This window comes from Cnephaeus nilssonii (assembly GCF_951640355.1).
Source record: "Cnephaeus nilssonii genome assembly, chromosome: 2".
In the NCBI taxonomy this organism is placed as follows: Eukaryota; Metazoa; Chordata; class Mammalia; order Chiroptera; family Vespertilionidae; genus Cnephaeus; species Cnephaeus nilssonii.
In genome coordinates, this window is record NC_137073.1 from 25,153,188 (window position 1) to 25,178,151 (window position 24,964).

General features: G+C 39.8%; 1 protein-coding gene across 2 annotated transcripts in view; it reads right to left on the reverse strand.

Moving 5' to 3' along the window:
• PARN (poly(A)-specific ribonuclease) overlaps positions 1–24,964 on the reverse strand; it is a 162,825-nt gene that overhangs the window by 80,321 nt on the left and 57,540 nt on the right. For both annotated transcript variants that reach the window (XM_079794305.1, XM_079794306.1), the window contains exons 20-21: positions 24,650–24,736; positions 20,112–20,186 (exon numbers count right to left, since the gene is read on the reverse strand). In XM_079794305.1, the coding sequence (XP_079650431.1) occupies positions 20,112–20,186; positions 24,650–24,736 (162 nt within the window). The remainder of the gene's footprint in view (positions 1–20,111; positions 20,187–24,649; positions 24,737–24,964) is intronic.

Genomic DNA, 24,964 nt, shown 5'->3' on the forward strand with positions numbered 1-24,964 from the left:
TATATAAACTTATCTATACAAGCAATGGAAGGGATAGAGCACAAAGTTTTAGTAGTTACTTATAAGGGAAGGGAGAGAACAGAGCAGAGGAAATGGGGATAAAATTCAGACTTTTCTAAATACAGTATATCTTGTTTTTTAACTTTGACTTTGGAACCATGAGAAAATTGTAAGTAATTACAAAACAATTATAATTTTAAAAGCAATCACTAAGAAAATAAAAGGAAACAAATGAACATAAATGTATCAGCTGGGGGTATAAAACTCACAGAGAGGGGACTAATGGAAAAGGCTTTATGAAACAGAGATCAGATTTTAAGTCTCTCAAGGGTGATACCCTAAGGCAAAAAGAATTGCAAAAAGTCTTAAACTGTTCTCAATTATCCTATCAGTGGTGACTGCATTGGTTTCGTTATACTGAGACTGCTGGATTTATGTCATGGGATAAAGCAAATGAATAACTGTATATTCTATTTCTATGCATGATGTATTTTTATTTGAAAGGAGGGAGAGGAGGAGGAAGAAGAAGAAAGAAAATTTTCTTAGCTTGTCTGTTGTAAAGGCTCAGAAACAATGACCAACCCAGTACAATTGGTACTCTAGCACCCAGACTGATCTGGAAATACCATTTTCCATGAAAAGTAACCAGAGCTTCCTTGGAGACGTGCTGATTTTGGGTCTGGGGCAGAACATGTACAAGATGAGCCTGGAACATCTTGTCATAACACAGGGGAAGTAAAAAAAAATTGGCCAACCAAGAGAGGCTAGGACAACTGGATCATTAGTAAGGGTCAAAAGTGCAACTGACCGAATTACACTGTAGATGCTTACATGCCATTATGTCCATGAGTTCACAATGACCCTAAAACAAAATAACTGACTGGTTCCCATTGGAGAATTATAATAAATCAACTCACTCTTTAAAAGGCAGTAAGTTAAGGGAAAGAATCAAATCTATATTCTGTCTTTTTTGCAAACCCTAGATAAGTTTTTCTTTAGAGATGTATTCCAACAAATAATTTTTAAAAAGGAATGCTAGAATTACAATATCACCATATTGCAACCTCTAATGAAATAATGGATCTAGGTTAAACAGGACAGGAAAATATATGAAACAACTCAAAGGGATTAAAACTAGTAAAATCGGGCTGCAGGAAACTCTACAGGATAAATGACCCTGTTTCTTCAACAAATGAGAGAAAGAGACAAAGAGCTATAGGTTAAGAGACATATTAGACATTTCAATATTCACAATATGTGGCCCTTATATGGATCTTTGACTCAAATGGAAAAATAAAAACTCACCACCCTTGAGATCATTGGGAATTTTAATAGTAAGTGAATATTTAATGATAATAAAGATTTATTTTTAAGGAGCAATAATAATATTGTTGCTTCATTTTAAAAAAAAGAATTTGGCCCTAGCCGGTTTGGCTCACTGGATAGAGGGTCGGCCTGGGGACTGAAGGGTCCCTTGGTTGCAGGCACATCCCCAGTAGGGGGTGTGCAGGAGGCAGCCGATGGTTGCAGGCACATCCCCAGTAGGGGGTGTGCAGGAGGCAACCTTGGTTGCAGGCACATCCCCAGTAGGGGGTGTGCAGGAGGCAGCCGATCAATGCTTCTCTCTCATCGATGTTTCTAACTCTCTATCCCTCTCCCTTCCTCTCTGTAAAAAATCAATAAAATATATATTTTTAAAAATAAAAATAAAAAAAGAATTTGTCTTTCAGAGATACACACTGAAATATTTAATATTTACCAGTGAGTATTATATGGTATCTAGAATATGCTTCAAAATTAAATAAAAAGGGAGAGAGCGTGTATTTGGTAAAGATAAAACAGGAGTGGCCTTGACAGTGGCAGGGAGAGGAGGTGAGTACACAGAGGATTCATTATATTCTTCTGCCTTTTGGGATTATCTTTTAAAAATTAACCAAACCAAGAACCAGACCAGAGGAGCCTGTCCCCTCCCCTTGCTCACACTCCTCAGGCAGTTTCCAATGGTTCGAGACTTGCCATCGTATTCACTTCTCTGATGACTATACCACACTGTGTTACCCTTTGGTTTTCTAGGCTAATTACCCCAATAGCTTAACTAAGGTAAAAGATTTGTCAGAACCTCATTTTCACTTTCACTGCTTTTTTGGCTTTATCATGCTGCTATAACAATACACTTTGGCAAACCTAAACATTCCCCTTTCATATGAAAACAAAGTAAAATAGAGCACCTGACATACGATAAACTAAGTTTCTCTAATTTTTCCCTCAGAATAATTAAAAAGAAGACCAAGCATTACCTAAGACATCTTGACCAGAATTTGTATCCCTCATAGCAATTAGGAATTCAACTAAACAATGGAGTGAACATATCCCCAATCTCAAGCTTTTGCAGTAGCTGTTTTCTCAAAGCAAACCAGGGTTGCCAAAAAACTCAATTACCTGCAGGTCTTCTTCTCCACAGTCCTCCAGCCTGGCACATGTCTGACACATGGTAAAATCTGGACAGAGTCTCACATCAGTAAATGAACCCACAAAACCACAGAATATCAGTTCACACTAAAAAAGAAATGGTGCTGTTTTCCATTTGGAGTATTTGTTAAACATTACAAGGACCTAAGTCAAAGGCAAAAGTGGTCCAGCACTTCTGGTAAAAACCAGAAAAGCCCAACACTAACAGTCCAGAACGATCTTAAACCACAGACATCACTTACACCGTATCAAGAAACAAACAGAACTGGGGTGCAGGTGAGGAGGTGGACTGGACTAATGCAGAATGCAGTCTCCTCCCACTAGAAATGTATAGGAGAGTTAGAGAAAGGAAACTAACACTTTTTTAAAATATACATGTCTTTATTGAACTTAGAGAGAGAGGAAGGGAGAGGAATAGAGAGATAGAAACATCAATGAGAGAGAAACATCTATCGGCTGCCTCATGAACACTCACTCCTACTGGGGATGGAGCCTGCAACCAGGGCATGTGCCCTGACTGGGAATCGAATAAATGACCTCTTGTTCATGGGTCGACATTCAACCACTGGGCCACATCAGCCAGGCTTTTTTTTTTTTTAATGTACAGCTGAGCTTAAAGAAAAGAAAAGGAAATCCTCAGGTGTCAGAAATAAGAGAGAACTTAAATGCAGAGGTTAAGAGCAAGAGAAGGCTGGGGCGCCAAAGGGGAGGGAGAGGTGTAAGACCTAAGTGCGGACTCCAACTTCCAGAAGCCACACAGAGACCCAGACACAGTTTCAGGCCTGTGAGGAGCAGGAACTGGACGAGGGCATAAAGCTAGGGACATACAAGAGCTAATCTCCCAGAGAGGACTACATTAAGAACTCATCAACTGGTCCTGAGATTTGGCAATGTCATTTGTGCCTGCCTAAGGCCTTAGGTGGGAAGAATCTGTAAGAGAAATCACAACTCATGCTTGCTCCACAAGTGGTATTAAGAAAAAAGAAATATGCATGGTAAATAGTCAAGATAAATTGGCCAAATTCACCATTTCAAAGACAAAGATTCTCAGACGGAAGAAAAGCAAACTGGCATATCTATGCTATTCACAGAGACACATCTAAAGCAACTCAGAATGGTTAAAAATAAGAGGATAAAAAAAGATATTTGAGGCAAGTACTAAACAAAAAAGGGAAAACTTGGTATATTTTATATCAGAGAAAACTGAGTTCAGGGCAAAAAAAAAAACAGAACAAAACACTATTTAGAACAACAGCATTAAACTATCTAAAGCAAAAACTGACAGAATTGCAAGGAAAAACCAACAATTTCAAAACCACAGTAGTTTTTTAAATCAAGCAAACAAATATAATTAGTAAATAAATAAAAGATTAACAGCTTGATCTATTGGAACCATACACCACTTCACATTTAGAAAATTACACTTTCCTTTCAAACAACCTTGGAATATTTATAAAAACTGACTTAGGTCATAAAGCAAGATGCAACAAATACCATATAGCAGGGACTAGGGTGCAAATTAGAACAATCTCTACTTCCTGCCCCATTTCTCTGATCACAGTCAGAGATGTCTATCCTCCAACCTAAAGTGAATATTGTATATATGTCTGGGAGTGAGCTGATGTAGGAAAGGCTAAACATTTATATAGAACATGGAATGATTATGACACTGAATATCACAGAGCAGCCCAGCCGGTGTGACTCAGTGGTTGAGCTTCGACCTATGAAACAGAAGATCACAGTTCAATTCCGGTCAGGGCACATGCCCGGGTTGCAGGCTTGATCCCCGATAGACAGCGTGCAGGAGGCAGCCGATCAATGATTTGCTCTCATCATTGATGTTTCTCTCTCTCTCTCTCCCTCTCTTTCGACTCTGAAATATTTATTTAAAAAAAATTTTTTAAATATATCACAAAGCAGCTAACTAATCAATCCCATGAAGAAAACAAAACCTGCTTGATCATGTGCATCACACTGGAGTGATGCAGGGATTAAGGAGCTAAAGGGCTAAGTCATTCTGGAGAGGGAAGCCTAGAAACAAAGCAAGCAGGTGGTTTTCACAGGTTGATAACCTGTGAGTTTTACTAAAATTAAAATTTTTTCTTAGCCTAAAACACTTAAAACATTTTCTGAGCTGCTGTTTTCCCAAGACAAGTACCTAATTATAAATTCTTTGTTTTGTTTTCCCTTATCAGTAAGCTCTCCAAAAGGAGCTAAGGCCTGAAGGCAAACCAGTATATTATCATACCTTAGTCCATCACTGGCAGTTTTCAGCAGTCGCCAACTTTTCGGGTCGCCAACCTTTCGGACCTTACGGGCCACCAGTTGGCAACCACTGCTCCAAAAGGTTTCCTTAAACCAGCGGTCGCCAACCTTTCGGACCTCATGGACCACCAGTGGTCCACGGACCACCAGTTGGCGACCACTGGTTTAGATAACCAAGATTCATTACCAGGTATACATTCCTGGCCAAACATGAATTATGAAAAAAAGATCTTTACTCCTAAGGGCAGCTGTTGTTCACCACTGATGCTAAATTGCAGCATTAAGAGTATTGGATTTATCAAGATAAGAAGACAAAGATCAAGCTCTAACATAATCATTTTTCAAAATGCTTGTAAGGATTTAAAAGGGGTGAAGGACTAGGAGGGGGAAGTTCCCTTTATTCAAATTAGAAATCTAATGACAATTTAGAGGAAAGTCTTTAAATTTACTTCAAATACTTTACTGAAAACATCTGATCTCACTTATATATAATTCCCCAAACATTATTCAGTAAAAATGTCTCTGAAGCAATATTAAAACTGAGTATCAACTGCTTGTAAAAATTTCTTCAAGGAATTAGCATCCACAAAACAGAGCCGATGGTATCATTCAGATCCTCCCCTGTGGTTTTTATGTGGTTCTTTCCCATTCAGTCCATTAAATCTTTCCATTACCAGATATTATGGTAGTATTTCTTTTTATATAAAGATCTGTCTTTTTTTTTTTTTTTAATGTTCTTATTGATGTGAGAGAGAGAGGTAGGGAGAGGAATAGAAACATACACATATCAATGAGAGAAAAACACCAATTGGCTGCCTCCTGCTTACCCCCACTGAGGATCGAGCCTGAAACCCAGGCACTTGCCCTGATGGGGAATCAAACCAGTGACCTCTTAGTTCACAGGTGGATGCTCAACCACTAAGCCACACCTGCTGAGCATGGTAGTATTTTTTATATATAACTTGTACATCAAAATAAATCTCCCCTTTAAATATAACTCAACACAGTATATGTAATGGAGAGGAAGGAAGATCTAATTTCATGAGAAAGGAGAAAAAGGATTTAAACAATGACAGATTTTAAACCAGTCTATAATAGATACTTTCCAGAACAAATAATACTACACACAAAAAGAGAGTAAATAATGTATTTCCTTGCTTCTGCTTATCTGAAGTTATCTAGAATATTTACAGATAATTATGGAATTCAGTTTGAAGACGTCTGAGAAAAACCTCATTGAGTTCCTATGCCACTCTTACTAAATGTGACTCTGTACATGAGGAAGTAAAGGCACCAAAGGATAAAGGCTGTTCTCTGTCAAGAAATAAAACAGATGACTTCTCCCATGTGAAAGATAAGGATGTGTCTGGAAAACACAGGAAGCCTGGTTTGAAGTTGTCCAAGACCTGACAGTTTCAGTACTTAACACTGATACAGTCACATCAATGCAGCAGTCATAAAAGGGACATCTCTGAGGCATAGCAAAGCAGGGCACCCAAGCACAGGATGCACAAGCACTCCATTCGAAAGACAATCAGTGTGGCCATGTCTGTGGAACAAGCTTCCAAGTAGATGAGTTAAGGCAGTAGCATGCCAGCTGTGGGATCTGTTGGGGCACAGGACGGTCCTGCTCGGCACGGCCACCATACTCACTGCAGCCCCTCTTCCTTATCACCCACATGCCAAATGACAGGTCAGAGGTGGCCAGTAAATCCAAGGCTTTAATTAGCTCAGCAAACCTAAGAGCAATACTGTCCTTAATTGTAGGCTCCACTAGGAAAAGATGGTACTGTGTGTTATATGTAGAGGGGTGAAAAGACAGATTGCATAATGGGACACTGAGTGTTCTCACTTCGACTTCAAACAAATTTGCTACATGTTACATTTTCCAAGTACCTGCAAAAGAATCAAGTGATTCTTCCACTGCTTTTTACCATTTCCCATCTTAGGCCCCTTCTTTTCTAAAGGAGCCAAGGTGCAAGTTGTTAAAATGTGGCTGAAATAATTATGTTGGCAATGTAAAGCACACGTCCCTGATTTACTCACCACACTACAAAAATGTTAAGGTGAAAATCCACAATAAGAGGATTCACTGGCAGAAATGTGGTATCAAGAAAAAGAAGAAATAAAGACATCACCTTCCAAATAAAGTCAAATTCAGTAGATGTAGGAATTCTAGGTGCAGAGAGATGCTCAACATACAACAGAATTAACTAACCTCAATCCTTTAGCTATTCAACTCTAATAAGAAAAAATGGCCAAACTCACAATAAACTGAGGCTATGGCTCATTGTCCTCATCTCACCAAATGAAGATCCTAAGTCCCCATGCACCAAATTACCCAGCACTTGGAACCATCTCAGGGCCCTGCTAGGCTAGGAGAGGCTGTACCACCCTGCAGCAAGCCCATTTTACAGCAGCATCCCTATCAGGCACAACTCTCCAGAACTCTGCGCTAGGGACTTCTCGATGGAAAGCAAAGAGTAAGCAGCTCAGAAAGCCTTTTCCCTAAGGGCTCTGGGTCAAATACCCTGGAGGAAAAAGAACAAAGAATCAAGTCTCAAATCTCATTATTCCTGGTAGTTATGTTCTATGAAGTGTCCACAAACATTGAACCATTGCTTCTAAGGAACAAACAGGGTTAGGTTCCTACAAGCCTTTGGACACAACGTTTTTGTAAACCAATCAACACTTACCCTTGTTTTATGTGAGCTTCTGTTTAAAGATACCTTATTTAATATACATTGTCGATTCACTAATATTGAACTCATGCCTGAATGAAGCTTATCTAATAACTCATATTTTCTCCATAAGGCACATCATGGTCTTCTTTAGCTTAGGAACACTAGATAGCACTTTGACACTATAGTTGGGGGCCATTTTTAACAGTCAAATCACCAACAAAAAGCACAAAAATGTGAAAAACATGGCACTAACTATACTGTGAAAAGAACACTTGTTTACAGCATGAGAGTTTCAACAAGAAGGCAGAGTGTTTCCTTGTTCCCCCTCAACTGGGGAACCTGTGCATCGAGAGACTAAAATGTCACCATTCTCTAGATATCCATAAATGACTCCAAGAGCTCTGTGAGTACTGATTTTGAGGTTACAAAAAAATTTTAATGAGTAGGTGAATTCACAAACATAGAATCTGTGTATATGAGAACTGACTGTACTTTTGAGACCATTCCCAAACCAGCTTCCCACCCTAAATCTGAGAATAAATCCATAGACCGATCTTACAGCAATCTTATAAAATTCTCTATCTATAGAACCTTCATGGTGTTTAAGAACCTACTCAAAAGCTAACTTCTATACCATAAAGCTGCTCCAGTAACTTGGGGAGCTCTCTGAGTGAGCTCTGAGGGAGACCCCTGACTGCTTGGATAAGAGAGTAACCAGAATGGCTACCAACTATAGGAAGCCATGTGAAAGAAAAAGAGAGACAACCGAGAATCATTATGGCAAGAGTTTTGGTCTTTTGTTCAAAAGGTACAAGAAGGAGAAGACTTTAACTCCAGGTCACTTACAGCAACAAACATGGCCCTACCTGAGGGACACGTCATTCTTCAAGCTGAGCAAACACCACAAGTTTTACACTTAGTCTCCATGATGCAGCAATACATACACTGTGTAATATTGTTTCAATTTGGTAATATTGTTTTAATGTCTGGATTTCTGGATGCAGGTGAGATGGGGGAAGAAGTGAACATTTACTGAGCAGCTAGTACCAGGTACTGCGTTAACATTACCTTTATTACCCAGATCGATTCTTCCCAGATCTAAGAAGTAGAGGTTCTCATCTTTATTTTACAGCTGAGGGCTCAAAGAGGTTAGTCAAACATTCAATATCACACAACCAATTTTACTTCAAGTCCATCATACCATCTGGGTTCCTTTCAAGAGGTTAAAATAAGAGATTGCTTAGGTGTTTCAGCTAGTTGAGTATTCAGTTAAGCATTGAATTGAGTATAGTATTTCTTATAAACTCAATTCATGACTTTTTCTCTAGGTAACTCGGATCTTTTCCAAAAAGAGAAGAGGGGAAAAAATGTGTCTTTTTCTATGGAAACTTCTCTCACTTCTATTCGTAGATCTTCAAACCAAATCACAGAAGACTACACAGAGATCAAACAGCACCTAACAGACATCTCCATCCTGTCTCCTATAAGATTGTCACTTTACCCTGCGTGCAAAGGTGGCCCTGAGCAAACAGCTAATCAAAGCCCCTGTGCCTGGTTTCTCTAGCCCCTCACTTTGTAAGTCTGACCCTAAAAATGTTTCATGTTGCCCATCTGATCCAATTCTGCATGAGGGGTATACTATAAACACCACATGCTAAATGTGTCCACATGATTTAGTATGAATAAGCATTTAGTTGACAAATTTAACTTGAAGAGGGAAAGGTGGATTAGTTCCAACACAATAGCACCATCTTCTGGTTGGTGAAATGGAATTGAGACATAGAAAGTCTTATCTGGTGTTAAAAAGCACTTAAACAGTTTAGTAATCCAGAAGGATGGCAAACTAGAAAATTAGCTTCCAAAAACTCTGAACAATGTTGGCAGTAAGTAAACACCTTCACAGACCAATCGTGAAATAAAAAAAATTTTTAACTATAGGTCACTACTGGTCGTCATTCCACTTTTGCAATCACTGCAGCCACACACAGCCTCTCAGCTCTCTCATACTGTAGAACCCATCATGCCTTATGAAAGAAATTTCTTCTCATGTAATCAGAGTAACACCCATACCTGCCTGGGTGCGCATAAAGGCTCTCTGCTGTTCACACACAAAGTCAAAATTTGATGGGAATGGCAATCACTATCAAGGCCCTCCGAATCTGGCCCCTTCCCTATCTCCCACTAATACTGGTTAGCAGTTAGGGAGCACCATCGTCTCTTACGGGTCTGAACAAATTGAAGACCAGATAGAAGAGCTAATGATGACTTAGCATCACCTTTCTATTCCCCCAAAGTACATGACTTAGCATCACTTTTCTGTTCCCCCAAAGTACAGGACTCCTTAGTACATTGTGTTGAGTGGATCTAGGGCCTGAGGTCTAAGTGGTGCTTTACACTATAGCTGCTGCCACCCTCTAAAGAAATCCAGACCAGGAGGCCCCATCAGTGAAGAAATCTGACAGCTGCAAGGAGACTCTGAACTATTTCCAAATCTCTGCTGCCAGAACAGACCCCAGCAGCTGATTTGCAGGTCTGCCTTCTTCAATGCAGTAACCCCACTCAAAGGCCCCTGGAGCCAGCCTTTTTCTGATTTCACTCATCAGATATGCCATTTGTCCTTCCATGAAGAGGACAAAGCAAGGGGGATAGAGAGTAGGGTCATACACTGTAACCACAACATTCCTCTCTTGGTGAGAAGCAAGACGAGACTCCTGGCCCATGGAGATGTGAGGATAAAGGAACAAGCATTTCTCCCAGATGCTGTCCGCACAAATCCCCAGCCCCAAAATGCACCTGAGGATCGAGACCTTTGTCAGGGTTACCTTTGCTTCCTTCCCAACCACAGTGCTCTGCACACATGGAAAAGTCTCCTAAACCATCTGATTTCAAACTTTTTTGACCATGACCTACGATACATTTTTATTACAACCCTATACACATACATGTACAGATTTGTACCGGAACAAAAGTTACATTTAAAAAAAGCAAACCTACCTTTATTATATGGGACTTACACTGAACTTTTCTAACTTCTTCCTTTTATAAAAATGCTGATCACACTCACTAAAACGATTTCACAACCCACTGAGAAAGTGTGAACCACAGTCTGACAAACACTGTAGTAAACATCCACTTTCATTCCAACCTCTGTTGTGCTGGCATGATCCTCTTCTCTGCCAACCCAGAATCAGACCTCCATCAAGGACCAAATAAAGGCCTCTCCTCAAAGTCATCCCCAACTAGTGCCCAGCATGTCCCAAACACCAAGGAAGTAAAATAATAGCTATGAATAGTCCCCACTTTGAGAAGCCAAGTCTACTGGGTGAAACAATTAACAATCGATGAGTTTTACCTCGGTCATCTCTCATTCCTCTGAACACAAACACACATGCCATCTGTATTCATTCATTCCTTCATCCGTTCATCCCTGTGTTCGTTCATCTTCCCACCTTGACTCATTTCATTATCATTTGTGTAAACAACATTTAAATGTTTATCAAAAGATTAATTCATCAAGTAGGATTTCTTTCTTTTCTTTTTTTTTTTAATCTTGTTTGTCAAGGGATAATTTTTATGAACTATAAATAAATTAGGAACTAAAGTGCACTGTCACCAATTCTTGGAAACCAATGGCCCATTTATTATTTTGTGCAGCATTTATAGATATGGCAGGTTCCCAGATAAATTCAATTTGGTCCCAATCTCTTAGCAAAGGCTATGAACTAGAGTAAATGCAAAGACCAACCTTCTAGACATTTAAAAATAAAACCTGCCCTAGCCTATTTGCTCAGTGGTTAGAGCATTGGCCCACAGACTGAAGGGTTGTGGGTTCGATTCCAGTCAAGGGCATGTACCTTGGTTGCAGGCAGGCTCATTCCTGGCCCCCAGTCAGGGCACGTGCAGGAGGCAACCAATTGATGTGTCTCTCTCACATAGAAGTTTCTCTCTCTCTCTCTCTCTCTCTCTCTCTCTCTCTCTCTCTCTCTCTCTCTCTCTCCCTCTCTCCTCCCTTCCCCCCTCCCCCATGCCCCTTCCCTTCCACTCTCTCTAAAAATCAATAGGGAGGAAAAATCCTCAGGTGAGGATCAACAAAAAAAACAAAACCTACTTGAATATGTCCACCTATTTTTGACTCTGCCACAATGCCACCATACACACATGGACAAGTGCCATTGAGTGTATCACCTCTGACAACTATCAGGCTTTCCAATGGCTGCTCCCTGTTTGGTTGGCAAATTGGGCACTCAATACCTGAGAATTCTTTCAAAAGTCCCAAACTTTTAAAAGAAAATAAGTTAGGCACAATATTTTATTTTAAAACTTGATTTAATAATAAAAAACACTCTGAACCAATGCTACAGCAAGGTTTGTACAAAGGATACAATTCAAACTCCTATTTTTTTTAATACATTTTATTGATTTTTTACAGAGAGGAAGGGAGAGGGATAGAGTTAGAAACATCGATGAGAGAGAAAGATCAATCAGCTGCCTCCTGTACACCCCCTACTGGGAATGTGCCCGCAACCAAGGTACATGCCCTTGACTGGAATCGAACCTGGGACCCTTGAGTCCGCAGGCCGACACTCTATCCACTGAGTCAAATCAGCCAGGGCTCAAACTCCTATTTTTAACACACAAATTCTGTGTTTCCACCTTCTAAATTCCCCTCCAACCACTACACCACACATGCCCTCTATACCAGTCATACCAAAGGATATGCTCGTCCCACTCTGCCAAAGCTTTCTCAGTTTTCCTCCTACTAAACTAAATCCAACTCATTATATTTGAGGAGCAGCATAGGCATCACCTACTCCAGGAAGTATTCCCTGTTGACCCTCTACTGTATCTCCATGCCAGTCTGAGCTGGTTCTCCCTCCCTTAGCATATGCTGATATGCTAGTTGTTTATATATTCGTCTGCATTACTTGACTATGAATTCCTTGAGTGCAGAGACTATTATTTCAACTCTATTCCCCATCAAATTTAGTCCCTCAATTCTTCGATAGCAGGCAGGCAAATATTTATACAAAAAAATAACACTGCAGTTTCAAATGAAAACAATCCTTGTAAAAACCTTGTAAAGTATCTTCATAATTATTCTATGCTGTTACTATAAAAAACAACACTGAACATACAAACATAAAGTTTAGCAATATACAATGAGAAATCAATAAGGAATAAAAGGCTTACAGTCTATCTGAAAATATAATTACAAAAATGCTCTCTTAAACATGATCATGCTCATGCTATCAAGTGACTAAAACTTCCCTGAGGAAGCCCATATGGTGTGGCTTAGTGGTTGAGCATCAACCTATGAATCAGGAGGTCATGGTTCGATTCCCAGTCAGGGCACATGCCTGGGTTGCAGGCTCGATCCCTGGTAGGGGGCATGCAGGAGATAGCCAGTCAATGATTCTCTCTCATCATTGATGTTTCTATCTCTCTCTCCCTCTCCCTTCCTCTCTGAAATCAATAAAAATATTTTTTAAAGAATTAATTTAATGCCCTGGCCTGTGTTTCTCATTGGTTAGAGCATCAGCCTGCACACCAAAGGGTCATGGGTTCAATTCCTGGTCAAAGGCACACACCTAGGTTGCAGGTTCAATCCCAGTCCCCAGGTTGTGTCATATTTAGGAGGCAACCAATCTATGTGTCTCTCTCACATCAATGTTTCTCTCTCTCTCTCCCCCCCCTCCTTCCCTTCCCTCCCTCTCTTCCACTCTAAAAAAAAAAAAGAAAAAAAAAGTCAATGGAGGGAATATCCTCAGGTGAGAATTAACCAAAAATAAAATTTTAAAAATTAACTTAAAATAGTAAAAATGTGGATATAACTTAAACATCTAAAAGGGATATAGTTATATATGCCATATGTATCTGTACAATGTAATATAATGTATACATTTAAAGAAAACTCTTTTTTTTATTTTTATTGGTTTTTAGATAGAGAGGAAGGGAGAGAGAGAGAAATATTGATGAGAGAGAAACATCGATTGGTTGCCTCCTGCACACCCCCTACTGGGCCGAAACCCGGTGCCGTGATTGGGAATCAAACCAGGGACCTCTTGGGTCCATGGGACAATGCTCATCCACTAAGCCACACCAGCTGGGCTAAAGAAAACAAGGAGTAAAACAGAACAAAAAAAATTTTTTTTTGGCCCTAGTCAGTTTCGCTCAGTGGATAGAGCGTCAGCCTGTGGACTGAAGGGTCCCAGGTTCGGTTCCGGTCAAGGGCACATGCCAGGGTTGCTGGCTCGATCCCCAATAGGGGGCATGCAGGAGGCAGCCGATCAATGATTCTCTTTCACCATTGATGTTTCTATGTTTCTCTCCCTCCCTCTCTGAAATCAATAAAAATATATTTAAAAAAAAATTTTTAATGATAGACTAAATCATATAAATAATTACATTAAATGTCAATAGACTAAATACTCCAATTAAAAATCACTCATTAGGATAAATAAAAAAGCAAGACCCAACTATACGCTATCTACAACTATATGCTATATACACATATAGGCTAACAGTAAATAAGAGAAAGATATACCAGCCAAACATAAAAAACATAAGAGGCCCTGGCTGGGGAGCTCAGTTGGTTAGAGTGTCATCCCAATATGCCACAGTTGTGGGTTTGATTCTCGGTCAGAGCACATACAAGAAGCAACCAATGACTGCATTAAAAAGTGGAACAACAAATTGATGTTTTTCTCTCTTTAAAAAAGAAAAGTAATTTAAAAAATTTTAATGCAAAAACTAACAAAGTAGACAGTACAGCAAACAATACAGAAAAACAAAATAAACCAGAAGCTGTTTTTTAAAAAATCAACAAAATCAGTAATCCTTAGGTAGAGTGACCCAGAAAAAAATGACAACACAAATCACTAATATCACAAATGAAAAGCAGTTACCACCACAGATTTTGCACACATTAAAAGGATAACAAAAGGCACAGGTAAAGTTTAAAATTACAAATAGCCTTTTAGCAAAACATTGCTAAATAATCACCTCAAAAGAGTCATGTCCACAACTCTAATTTTTATCTGTTAAATGAAATCAAAAGCTATGCTTTTAAAAGTCTGATTTAATAAAAGCACATTCATACTTTGGGCTGAAATGAAGCCAAGATTCTATGCCCCCCCCCCCCCGCCCAACCCCAATAAAGCGTCCTGAACAAGCTCTTAAAAACAGCATTTCAAGAATTTATATAACTAGTTGAATTTGGGCTGGCTTTACAAAATAATTGTTAGATTTCTAACTCCAATCTCCAGCTTTCAAAATAAATGAAAGCTAATACTATTAAAACTATAGGCAGAGAGAAAATGTCTTATATTCAAGGACACTCAAGACAATGCCTATATATTGAGAGTATGACTAGAAAGTTTACTTTGAAATATTGAGCTCTTTCCCCACTTAACAAAACTATGTTAGAAATTTAAAAATATTAAATATGAAAGAGCTATTCAGATGTGACTTCTTATTTAAGGTAATTTCTTATTTGACTACTTTGAGGAAAAAATCTCAAATGCGGAGGCTAAGTTATCTTCTCCAATGTATCAAATCCCATATTGGCCACCTACCGTCTATTTTTTTTAAATGTATTTTTATTGATTTCAAAAAGGGAGAGAAAGATAGAAATATCAATGATGAGAGAGAATCACTCATCAGTTGCCTCCTGCATGCCCCCTACTGGGGATTGAGCACACAACCAGGGCATGTGCCCTTGACCAGAATCGAACCCAGGACCCTTCACTCCACAGGCTGATGCTCTATCCATTGAGCCAAACCAACTAGGGCTGGGAAATTGTTTTTTTATTTTGGCCACCTACTGTCGTATATGAAGAGTGAGAGGGGAAGAAGGCTGACTATATGGCTTGTATGGGTTATCACTATCTGAACACCCCAAAGCCACCAGGGACCCTCACCTTCACAGCAGCAGCAGGAAAAAAAAAAAGGAATCAAAATACATGGCACTCAGTAGAAAGGTTTTAATAAATAGTATGATAAGGATTCCTAGAAAAAGAGAGCTCTCATATTCAAAATGTTGAAAATAAAATTTTTGAAAATCTGGATTAGACTCAGGACAGTAATATCAAAAGAAAAGGACAAGTGTCACTTAAAAAGCAACTCCGTGAATGTAAATAAAGAATTGTTTGTGCCCGCCCACTACTGTCCAGTGGTTGGAGTGTCAGCCTGTGCACCTCAGGGTCGAAGGTTCGATTCCCTGTCAAGGGCACATTCCTGGGTTGCGGATTCCCTCTCCACCCCTGGTAGGGGCTCATGCGGGAGGTGGCCAGTCAATGTGTCTCTCTCACATCGATGTTTCTCTGTTTCTCTCACCCTCTCTCCCTCTCCCCCCCCCCCCCGCCTCTCTCTCTCTTTCCCTCCCTCCCTCCCTCCCTCCCTCACCACTTCCCTTCCACTTGAAAGCAATGGAAAAAATATCCTCAAGTGAGGATTAACAAAAAAAAAAAAAAAGCTTGTAACTGGGCCAAAGAAGCCATTATGAGCTGCTTGCTATATAAATAGGCATTTAATGATTTTTCCAATGTTACAATATTGATCTAACAGGTCCTCCATTTCTGCAAAAATGAATAAGTAATTTAAGATTATATTAATAGGGTTTGTAGCACATAAGAATTATTACCATAAAGAACATATTTTAAATTGTCTTTCAATGAAACATATGCATAATTTTAGAAATCACAGCAAAAGACCAGAGACAGTAGATATATCCGTCACATGCAAAAACACATTTTTAAGTCATAATACCTTGAATATCATGTATTAAGATAAATAAATATTTAACATACACTTACTAATGTCAGACAATACTATCCTAAGCCCTGAAAACATGATGGTGAACAAGAAATATGGTCCCTGCACTAAAACAGTTTATAGTCTATCAGGGAAGAAAACCAAGGTGTGTCAATGAAGGATGCCAGGCTACACAGAAAACAGGGTACATTCCCCTTCAAATGGAGCCAGAGAAAACATCCGGAGAAGTGGACACTGAAGCTGAGATGAGGGGGGAAATAGGACACAGCCTGGCTCTAAAGGGACCTCGGTGATTGTCGAGTAAAAGATGGCTTCTGCCAAAGAACACTATGGTCACAGGCACAGCATGTGCAAATGGTCAGGTATTTATGTTAAGAGTTGTCTCTTGTGTAAGAAGAGAGACAACAGTGGAAAATTACACTTTACTAGTAAAGCTGCATATATCAAAAGACAATAGGCATCTCTACTTCTTAATCTCTGAGGAAAAGGGTAAAAAGGTCACAATGTCATCTTGGCCTATTCCCCATATTACCCATTCAAACACACATTTATTTATTCATGCCACAGTGTGTGCCAGGCACTAGAGAAGGATTCAATGGTGAATAAGGTAGACTCAATATTACCCTCAGGGAAATAACACACATAGGCAAACAATCAAATTAGAGTGCTTCTATGGCTACCTGATTCCGAAGTCACTGACTAAAATACTGAGCTTAAAAGCTACTGTTTGAAGACTCTTTCAAATAATAAGTAAGGGAGAAATCAATATTGGACATCAAATATGGTATAACGGGAAGATTAAAAGCAGCTTTGACACCCCATACACATAAACAAGAATTATGCTTGTATTTTCAAGTAAATACTACTAATTAGTGTTTTACAGATGTCAATGCACTTTTACACACTCTCATTTTTACTGTACAAAGCAAGAGAGGCCAAGCAGATTCTATATAATAAAAGCCTAATATGCTAAGTGTCCAGTCGTCGGGTCGTCCGTTCAACTAATCAAAGCGTAATATGCTAATGATATGCTAAGGCCGCTCAACTGCTCGCTATGACAATGCACTGACCACCAGAGGGCTGACAGTCAACCAGTCGCTATGACGTGCACTGACCACCAGGGGGCAGATGCTCCGACCAGTAGGTTAGCTTGCTGCTGGTGTCCAGCTGATTAGGACTGAGCAAGACGGGCCAGGCACGCCCTAGAGCCCTCCCACGGTCCCTCCCCGACTGGCCAACCTCCATGTCCTGCCCCGGCCCCAATTGTGCACCGGTAGGTCCCCTCAGCCTGGCCTGCACCCTCTCGCAATCCGGGACCCCTCAGGGGATGTTGGGAGAGCTGGTTTTGGCCTGACGGCGGAACGACTCGCTATGATGTGCTCTGACCACTAGGGGGCAGACGCTTAATGCAGGAGCTGCCCCCTGGTGGTCAGTGTGCTCCCACAAGGGTCCCGCCTCTTTGGCAGCATTAAGGATGTCCGACTGACAGCTTAGGCCCGCTCGCCGTTAGTCAGACATCCCCCAAGGGCTCCTGAACTGCGAGAGGGTGCAGGCTGGGCTAAGGGGGGGGGGGGGCCCTCCCCCGAGTGCACGAATTTCGTGCACCGGACCTCTAGTATTTTAATAATTACCTCCATTTGTCAAGCACTGCTTGTGGAACGGCAGGTACTTTGGAGGGAATTAATTTCCATAGCCTCATTTCACAGAGTAACTGTCATCAACCCCATTTCTCAAACGAGGAACCTGTGGCTTAGAGAATTTACATAACTTGCCCAAAGATGCATGGCTAACAAGTGGCAGAGGCAAAATTAGTCCCCATGTCAGTCTGAAGTCATAGACTGTGCACCTCCTTCTCACTACTGCATGGCTTCAATGTTACCCAAGTGTGAACAGTGAGGGTGCTGAAGTGTGACACTGAGCAGAGGAGGTGTGACTAGACTTGAGGTAGAGAGTTCTTTTTTTTTTAATATATTTTTACTGATTTCAGAGAGGAAGGGAAAACAGAGATAGAAACATCAATGATGAGAGAAAATTAGTGATTGGCTCCCTCTTGCACACCCCACAATGGGGATTGAGCCCAAAATCCGGGCACGTGCCCTGACTGGAAATCAAATTGTGACTTCCTGGTTCATAGGTCAAACTTCAACCACTGAGCCACACTAGCCGGGCGGGTCGGGAATTCTTGTTCAATGTTCTTTCAGCCACACTAAAGTTTCACTACAGTCTTAATCTCAGAATCCCTATCTTCCCGCTTGAACTTATCTTTAGTTCTCTAATAATCCAACCCCTTTGGATTCTACCTAAATTGTCTTTCAAAGGATAATGAGGGAATGGATCACAAAAATAAGCAAATATTAAAACTTTTAACAAGCAACATCATTCACAGCCTGCATCCGATGCTATTCCTGATGTGTCATGGGCTCCTGAAGTACATTTCACATTGAAATCTACTATTAATAACCATAATAAAAGTCCAAAGCTATGTCAAGCTTTATGTACATGAGCTCATGTAATCTGCACAATAACCCTAAGAAGTCCATGCTATCATCCTCAATTTATGGAGAGAAGCAGCTTATCTATCAAGGTTAAATAACTTGCCCAAGGTCACACAACTATAGGTAGTACAACAAAATATGATGCAGAACCTAAGGTTTTCATCTCTATAACGGCCTGTATGGCCATATAATATTTAAAAATATCAAAATACTCTGGTCTGTATGTTTGTAGTTGTTTTCATATATAATTACTCTTATAGTTACATTATCAAAATTGTTAGTTTTAGTATGTGACACTTTTTTTTTTAATATATATTTTATTGATTTTTTACAGAGAGGAATAGACAGTTAGAAACATCGATGAGAGAGAAACACCGATCAGCTGCCTCCTGCACACTCCCCACTGGGGATGTGCCTGCAACCAAGGCACATGCCCTTGACCGGAATCGAACCTGGGACCTTTCAGTCCGCAGGCCGACGCTCTATCCACTGAGCCAAACCGGTCAGGGCAGTATGTGACACTTTTGTTAAATAAAAAGAAAAAAACTAGATATATCACTTAAAAATTTCATACCTTTTACATTATTAAGCAGCAAGAAACTTGAAGTCTATTTGAATAAGTAGCTTAACACTACATATTTTTTTCAATATTTTATTCAATAACTGTTCATCCTAAGAAAATGAAGTGTTTTGTGATGGTTAATATCAAAATTATTTAGGGTTCAACTAGAGATGTGATACTCAATCTTTTTATAACCCTATTTTAAAAGCAAACAACATAGCACGGCCAGTGTGGCTCAGTGGTTGAGTGTCAACCCATGTACCAGGAGGTCACAGGTTTGAATCCCCAGTTGCTGTCTCGATCCCCAGCAGGGGGCATGCAGGAGGCAGCCAACAGATGTTTCTTTCCATCTCCCCCTCTCCCTTCTCTCTCTCTCTTAAAAAAAAAAATCAATAAAAGAAAAAAATTTTTAAGCAAACAACATAGCTTTCAGTTTATTTGCTTCTAAAACAATATTTTATACAAGTAATGGAATAAATAGATCACAAAAATTTATAAATACATGGGAAAACTAGAGATCAAAGGGTCAATATAGGTATCATTTTTTGGTGTTTCCCATTCCTCTCAATTTGCTACTTCTAACCTACAAGTAAATCTGCAACTCATTTTAGGAAAAAAAAATACAATGGGAAAGGAACAGAATGGAGGTAAGTAAAAAAAAGATATTATGTAGTGTGTGTAATGAATCAATAAATTTGTCTTGCTTTCTTTTGTAAACATGACTCACTAATTATTTTCTTTATTTTATAGACAATCTCAAAACATTCCAGGCTTCAATGCTTGTGAATCAGCTGACTGAACCCACTAGGGGGGTGGGGGGCAAGCTTCCACTTTAATAAACAAAACAATGTCCAAAACACTTACCAATTTGTACTTGCTCAGGCTGACTGAGAGAAACAAATGCTGACGTGTCATCAATCCATGATACCTGAATGTTTCCTGTAATATTGTATTAAACGTAAAGTGAACACTTGACCATTTAGATAGCTATTAGATTTCATTTATCTCTGTTATATTTCAGTATATGTGTTAATTTAGAGAAATATGAGGTGGTTTAAAATATAATCAAAATCTCATCACTATTAAAAGGTAATCATAAATCTACCACAGCAGTTACTTCAGTTAAAACTTCCAAGAAGAAAAAAAAGGAGCTTTAAAGTTTTGTTTTAATAAACAAAAGAAATATCCTTCATGATTTGTGTCCTGCCAGAGCTGGAAACTTTGATCCTATCAAGGTCACTAACAAAATTCAGAGACCACGTAAGTTAAAAAACACAACAATTTCTTTTCAGAGACATAAACTTTGAAAATTACCAATGGGAATCAATGTAGCAAAGAATAAGAAAAAGTCAATTTGATCTCAAGACAAGTAAAGAAAACAGGTAACAAAATGAAGGGAAAAGAAAAGAAGGTGTCAGAGAGAGAAAACCAAGACAGTCTAACAGAGGAAAAAAAACACCGAGAGGGGCAGAAAGCAGTATAATAAAACAAAATGATTTTCACACAGAGACTAATCCTCAAAAATGGCTACGCGTAAACAGAATGGAATATAGGAGAGCACTGAGGAGAAGGAAAGAGGAATGGACTAGGAAGTTGCAGAAAACTGAAGAGAAAATCAGAGATCTAATTATTCTGCTACAACTCTTTTTAAAAAATACAGAAAACTGAAATTTTTTAAAAAAAGGGTAAACAGCCCTAGCCAGTTTGGCTCAGTCAGACTGAAAGTTCTCGGGCTTGATTCCAGTCAAGGGCATGATCCCCAGGCACAAACCTGGGTTGCAGGCTCAATCCTCGAGCCTGGTCGAGATGCGTGCTGGAGGCAACCATTTATGTTTCTCTCTCTGTGTCTCTTCCCCTCCCACTCTCTCTAAAAATCAACGGAAAAATATCCTTGGGTAAGGATTAACAACAATAACAAAAAAGGGTAAACACACTGGAATTTAGCAATGAAAAACTATTTTAATTCCAACTAAATTTTCGAAGGCTAGGAAATTAGTTTATTTTACTATCATAGGATAAAACTCCCACTTCCTGCTGCACAATGAGGTGCCATAATGACTTAATTAGAAAGTCACTTACTATTATTTTGTTGCCTCTCTATCCAGTATGCTGTCTTTGTCATAAATAATAATAGCTAACATTTATTAAGTAGTTACTATATGCCACATACTATTGTAAATGCCTTCCATGGATTAGCTCATTTAATCTTCGTGACATGTCTATGAAATGGGTGACATTATTATTATTTTATCATCATCACCATCATCATCAGTTCCGATGAGGAAACAAAGATACAGAGGGGTTACTTGTCCAATATCACAAAGTAATTTTCTTTAATTAAAAAAATTTTTTTCATTTACTCAGAGCTTTCTACTTAATTTAGCCAATTAAAGTTTGACCATACAGGGATAAGAACGTAACAATAAAAGATGAGAAACAACATCAAAAGCTTTCAAAAGAATTGAGCTGTGAAATTCACTGCATTTCTATACCTGTGTTTAAGTTTAAAAGCAGAATTAGAATTTTAGAAGACATGTAGACTATCTGCAAAGATTAGGATAACTTTCCGAAAATATGCCTGCTTTCAATTACTTTTCTAAAGTTTAAGTGTGTAAAGGTTTTACTTAAAAAGCTAATATATACTTTAGAAAATACAGAAAGCATAAAGAAAAAAATCTATCTAAAACATTCAGTGATGCTAGTATGATGTTTCTTTTCAATCCAGTTTCTATACGAAGTTTGTAAAAAAAGTAATTTTAGTTACACAGGAATCCTACTTTGTATCTGCTTTTTATTCTAAATGCTAAAATATATAATTACTTTATCATCTTTTAATAAACTTGCAATATTTTTTGTTTTTTTAAATATATTTTCATTCATTTCAGAGAGGAAAGGAGAGGGAGAGAGAGATAGAAACATCAATGATGAGAGAAAATCATTGATGGGCTGCCTCCTGCATGCCCTGCACTGGGAATCAAGCCCATAACCAGGGGATGTGCCCTGACCTGGAATTGAACCCTGACTTCCTAGTTCATAGGTCTATGCTCAACCATTGAGCCATGCCAATGGGCTTTTCAAACATTTTTAAACTATAAGCCCGGTGCACGAAATTCATGCACGGCGGGGGGTTGTCCCTCAGCCCAGCCTGTACCCTCTCCAATCTGGGATTCCTGGAAGGATGTCCGACTGCCCGTTTAGGCCCTCTCACAATCCAGGACTGCTGGCTCCCAACTGCTTGCCTGCCTGCCTTCTTGATTGCCCCTAACCGCTTCTGCCTGCCAGCCTGATCACCCCCTAACCACTCCGCTGCCAGCCTGGTTGATGCTTAACTGCTCCCCTGCCAGCCTGTTTGCCCCAACTTCCCTCCTCTGCCAGCCTGGTCACCCCTAACTGCCCTCTCCTGCAGGGTTGATCACCTCCAACTGCCCTCCCTTGCAGGCCAGGTGCCTCCCAACTGCCCTCTCCTGCTGGCCATCTTGTAGTGGCCATCTTGTGTCCATTAGGGGCAGGATCTTTGACCACATGGGGGCAGCTATATTGTGTGTTGCAGTGATGATCAATCTGTATATTACTCTTTTATTAAATAGGATAGAGGCCTGGTGCACGGGTGGGGGCCAGCTGGTTTGCCCTGAAGGGTGTCACAGATAAGGGTGGGGGTTCCCTTGGGGTGTGGGGCGGCCTGAGCGAGGGGCCTGTGGTGGTTTGCAGGCCAGCCACGCCCCCTGGCAACCCAAGGGGAGGCCCTGGTATCTGGAATTTATTTTCCTTCTACAATTGAAACTTTGTAGACTGGGGCAGCAGCCATTTCTGTGGCAGTTAATTCACCTTCTACAATTGAAACTTTGTAGCCTTAAGCAGGTGAGCCCGGCCAGGGTGTGCGGAAAGCTTTGCTTCCCCTGTTGCCGCCGGCAACCCTGGCCTGCTCTCTCAAGCTCCATTCTGCCGCCATTTATTTGAATTTGTTTACCTTCTATAATTGAAACTTTGTAGCTTGAGTGGAGGCTTAGGCCTGCAACGGCTATGGAAAGCTTGGCTTCCTCTGTTACCTGGGAAACCTTTCTCTCTGTGGCTGTAGCCATCTTGGATTGGGGTTAATTTGCATGCTCGCCCTGATTGGCTGGTGGGCGTGGCTTGGCTGGTGGGCGTGGCTTATGTAGCAGAGTGATGGTTAATTTGCATATTACCATTTTATTAGAGAGGAATGGCTACATACTAGTCTATTGAGATAGATAAACATTTACTAAATGTTCTTATTATTGGACATTTAGGTTTTTGCTGCCTTCACTTTATTCAAGAATATCCAAAGAGAATAGCCTAAATACTTAATTTATTTTAAAAAAAAAAAAGATGGGTGAAGACATTGCTGAAGACTTATCTTTATAAACCCTAATCAGAAGACTGCTCAATTTAACCTAATCCCCTGACTTGATAAAAAGGAAAAAGAAAAGCTGCCCTACCTGACACATATCACATATCTTGGTCCTCTCAAACATCTGTGTTCATCTGCTTGGAATGTTCAATGTCAAACAGTGAATGATCGGCTGTCCTTAATCTTAAAAATGATTTATCATAAGCCTAGATTTATTTTCCATGGTCAGCAGGAAGGGAAGTCATAGTAATCATATCTTGCTTTTCATGAATTAATAATATATCTCTATTGTGGGGTGCTATTAAAAGTTCCTCAGATCGCCCTGGCCGGTGTGGCTCAGTTTAGTTGGAGCATCATCACATATGATGCAAGTAAACGAGGCATGCTTGCCGTACACCGAAAGGTCGAAGGTTCAATTACAGGTCAGGGCACATACCCAGGTTGCCAGTTCAATCCTAGTAGTGCCTAAAGAAGGCAACCAATTGCCGAAACCGGTTTGGCTCAGTGGATAGAGCGTCGGCCTGCGGACTCAAGGGTCCCAGGTTCGATTCCGGTCAAGGGCATGTACCTTGGTTGCGGGCACATCCCAGTAGGGGGTGTGCAAGAGGCAGCTGATCGATGATTCTCTCTCATCGATGTTTCTAACTCTCTATCCCTCTCTCTTCCTCTCTGTAAAAAATCAATAAAAAAAATATATTTAAAAAAAAGAAGACAACCAATTGATGTTTCACCAATCCATGTTTTGCTCTCACATTGATGTTTCTCTCTTTCTCCCTCTCCTTTTCTTCTCTCTCTAAAATCAATTATACATGTCCTCAGGTGAGGATTAAAAAATAAATCTGGACTTAAAAAAAAAAAGTTCCTCAGATCATATTAGCACAAAGATAGCAGTATGCCAAACTCCCAAAAATTCCTTAAGTCAGATTAAAGCCTTACATATTAATATTATTTTATGCCCCTGAATACCTCTGATCACCTTGAACAAAAGAAGAGCAAAGTGTTAAAAGGACATATATACTTGTGAGTTACTTACCAAAGGCACTAAAAAGCTGGTAAAGGTCACTGGTTTTCCATTCTTTGGGGAATGTCACATGGAGAACATGATCACGTTTAGGTTGTACTACAAGACAAATTTTTGATAAAAGGCTGATGGCTGGAAAGTGAACTATACTCCAAGGATTCTCTAAGTCCACACTAACTTGGGGAATTATTATGAATGCCTCCTGTTTACCAGACAACTCCTAAAAGCATCCTTAGGAATGGCAGTACTCTGCCATCTTAACCTAGACATCAGGCTCTGATATTTTATAGAACCCACAATAATAAAAATTCTATGCAGAAACATCTT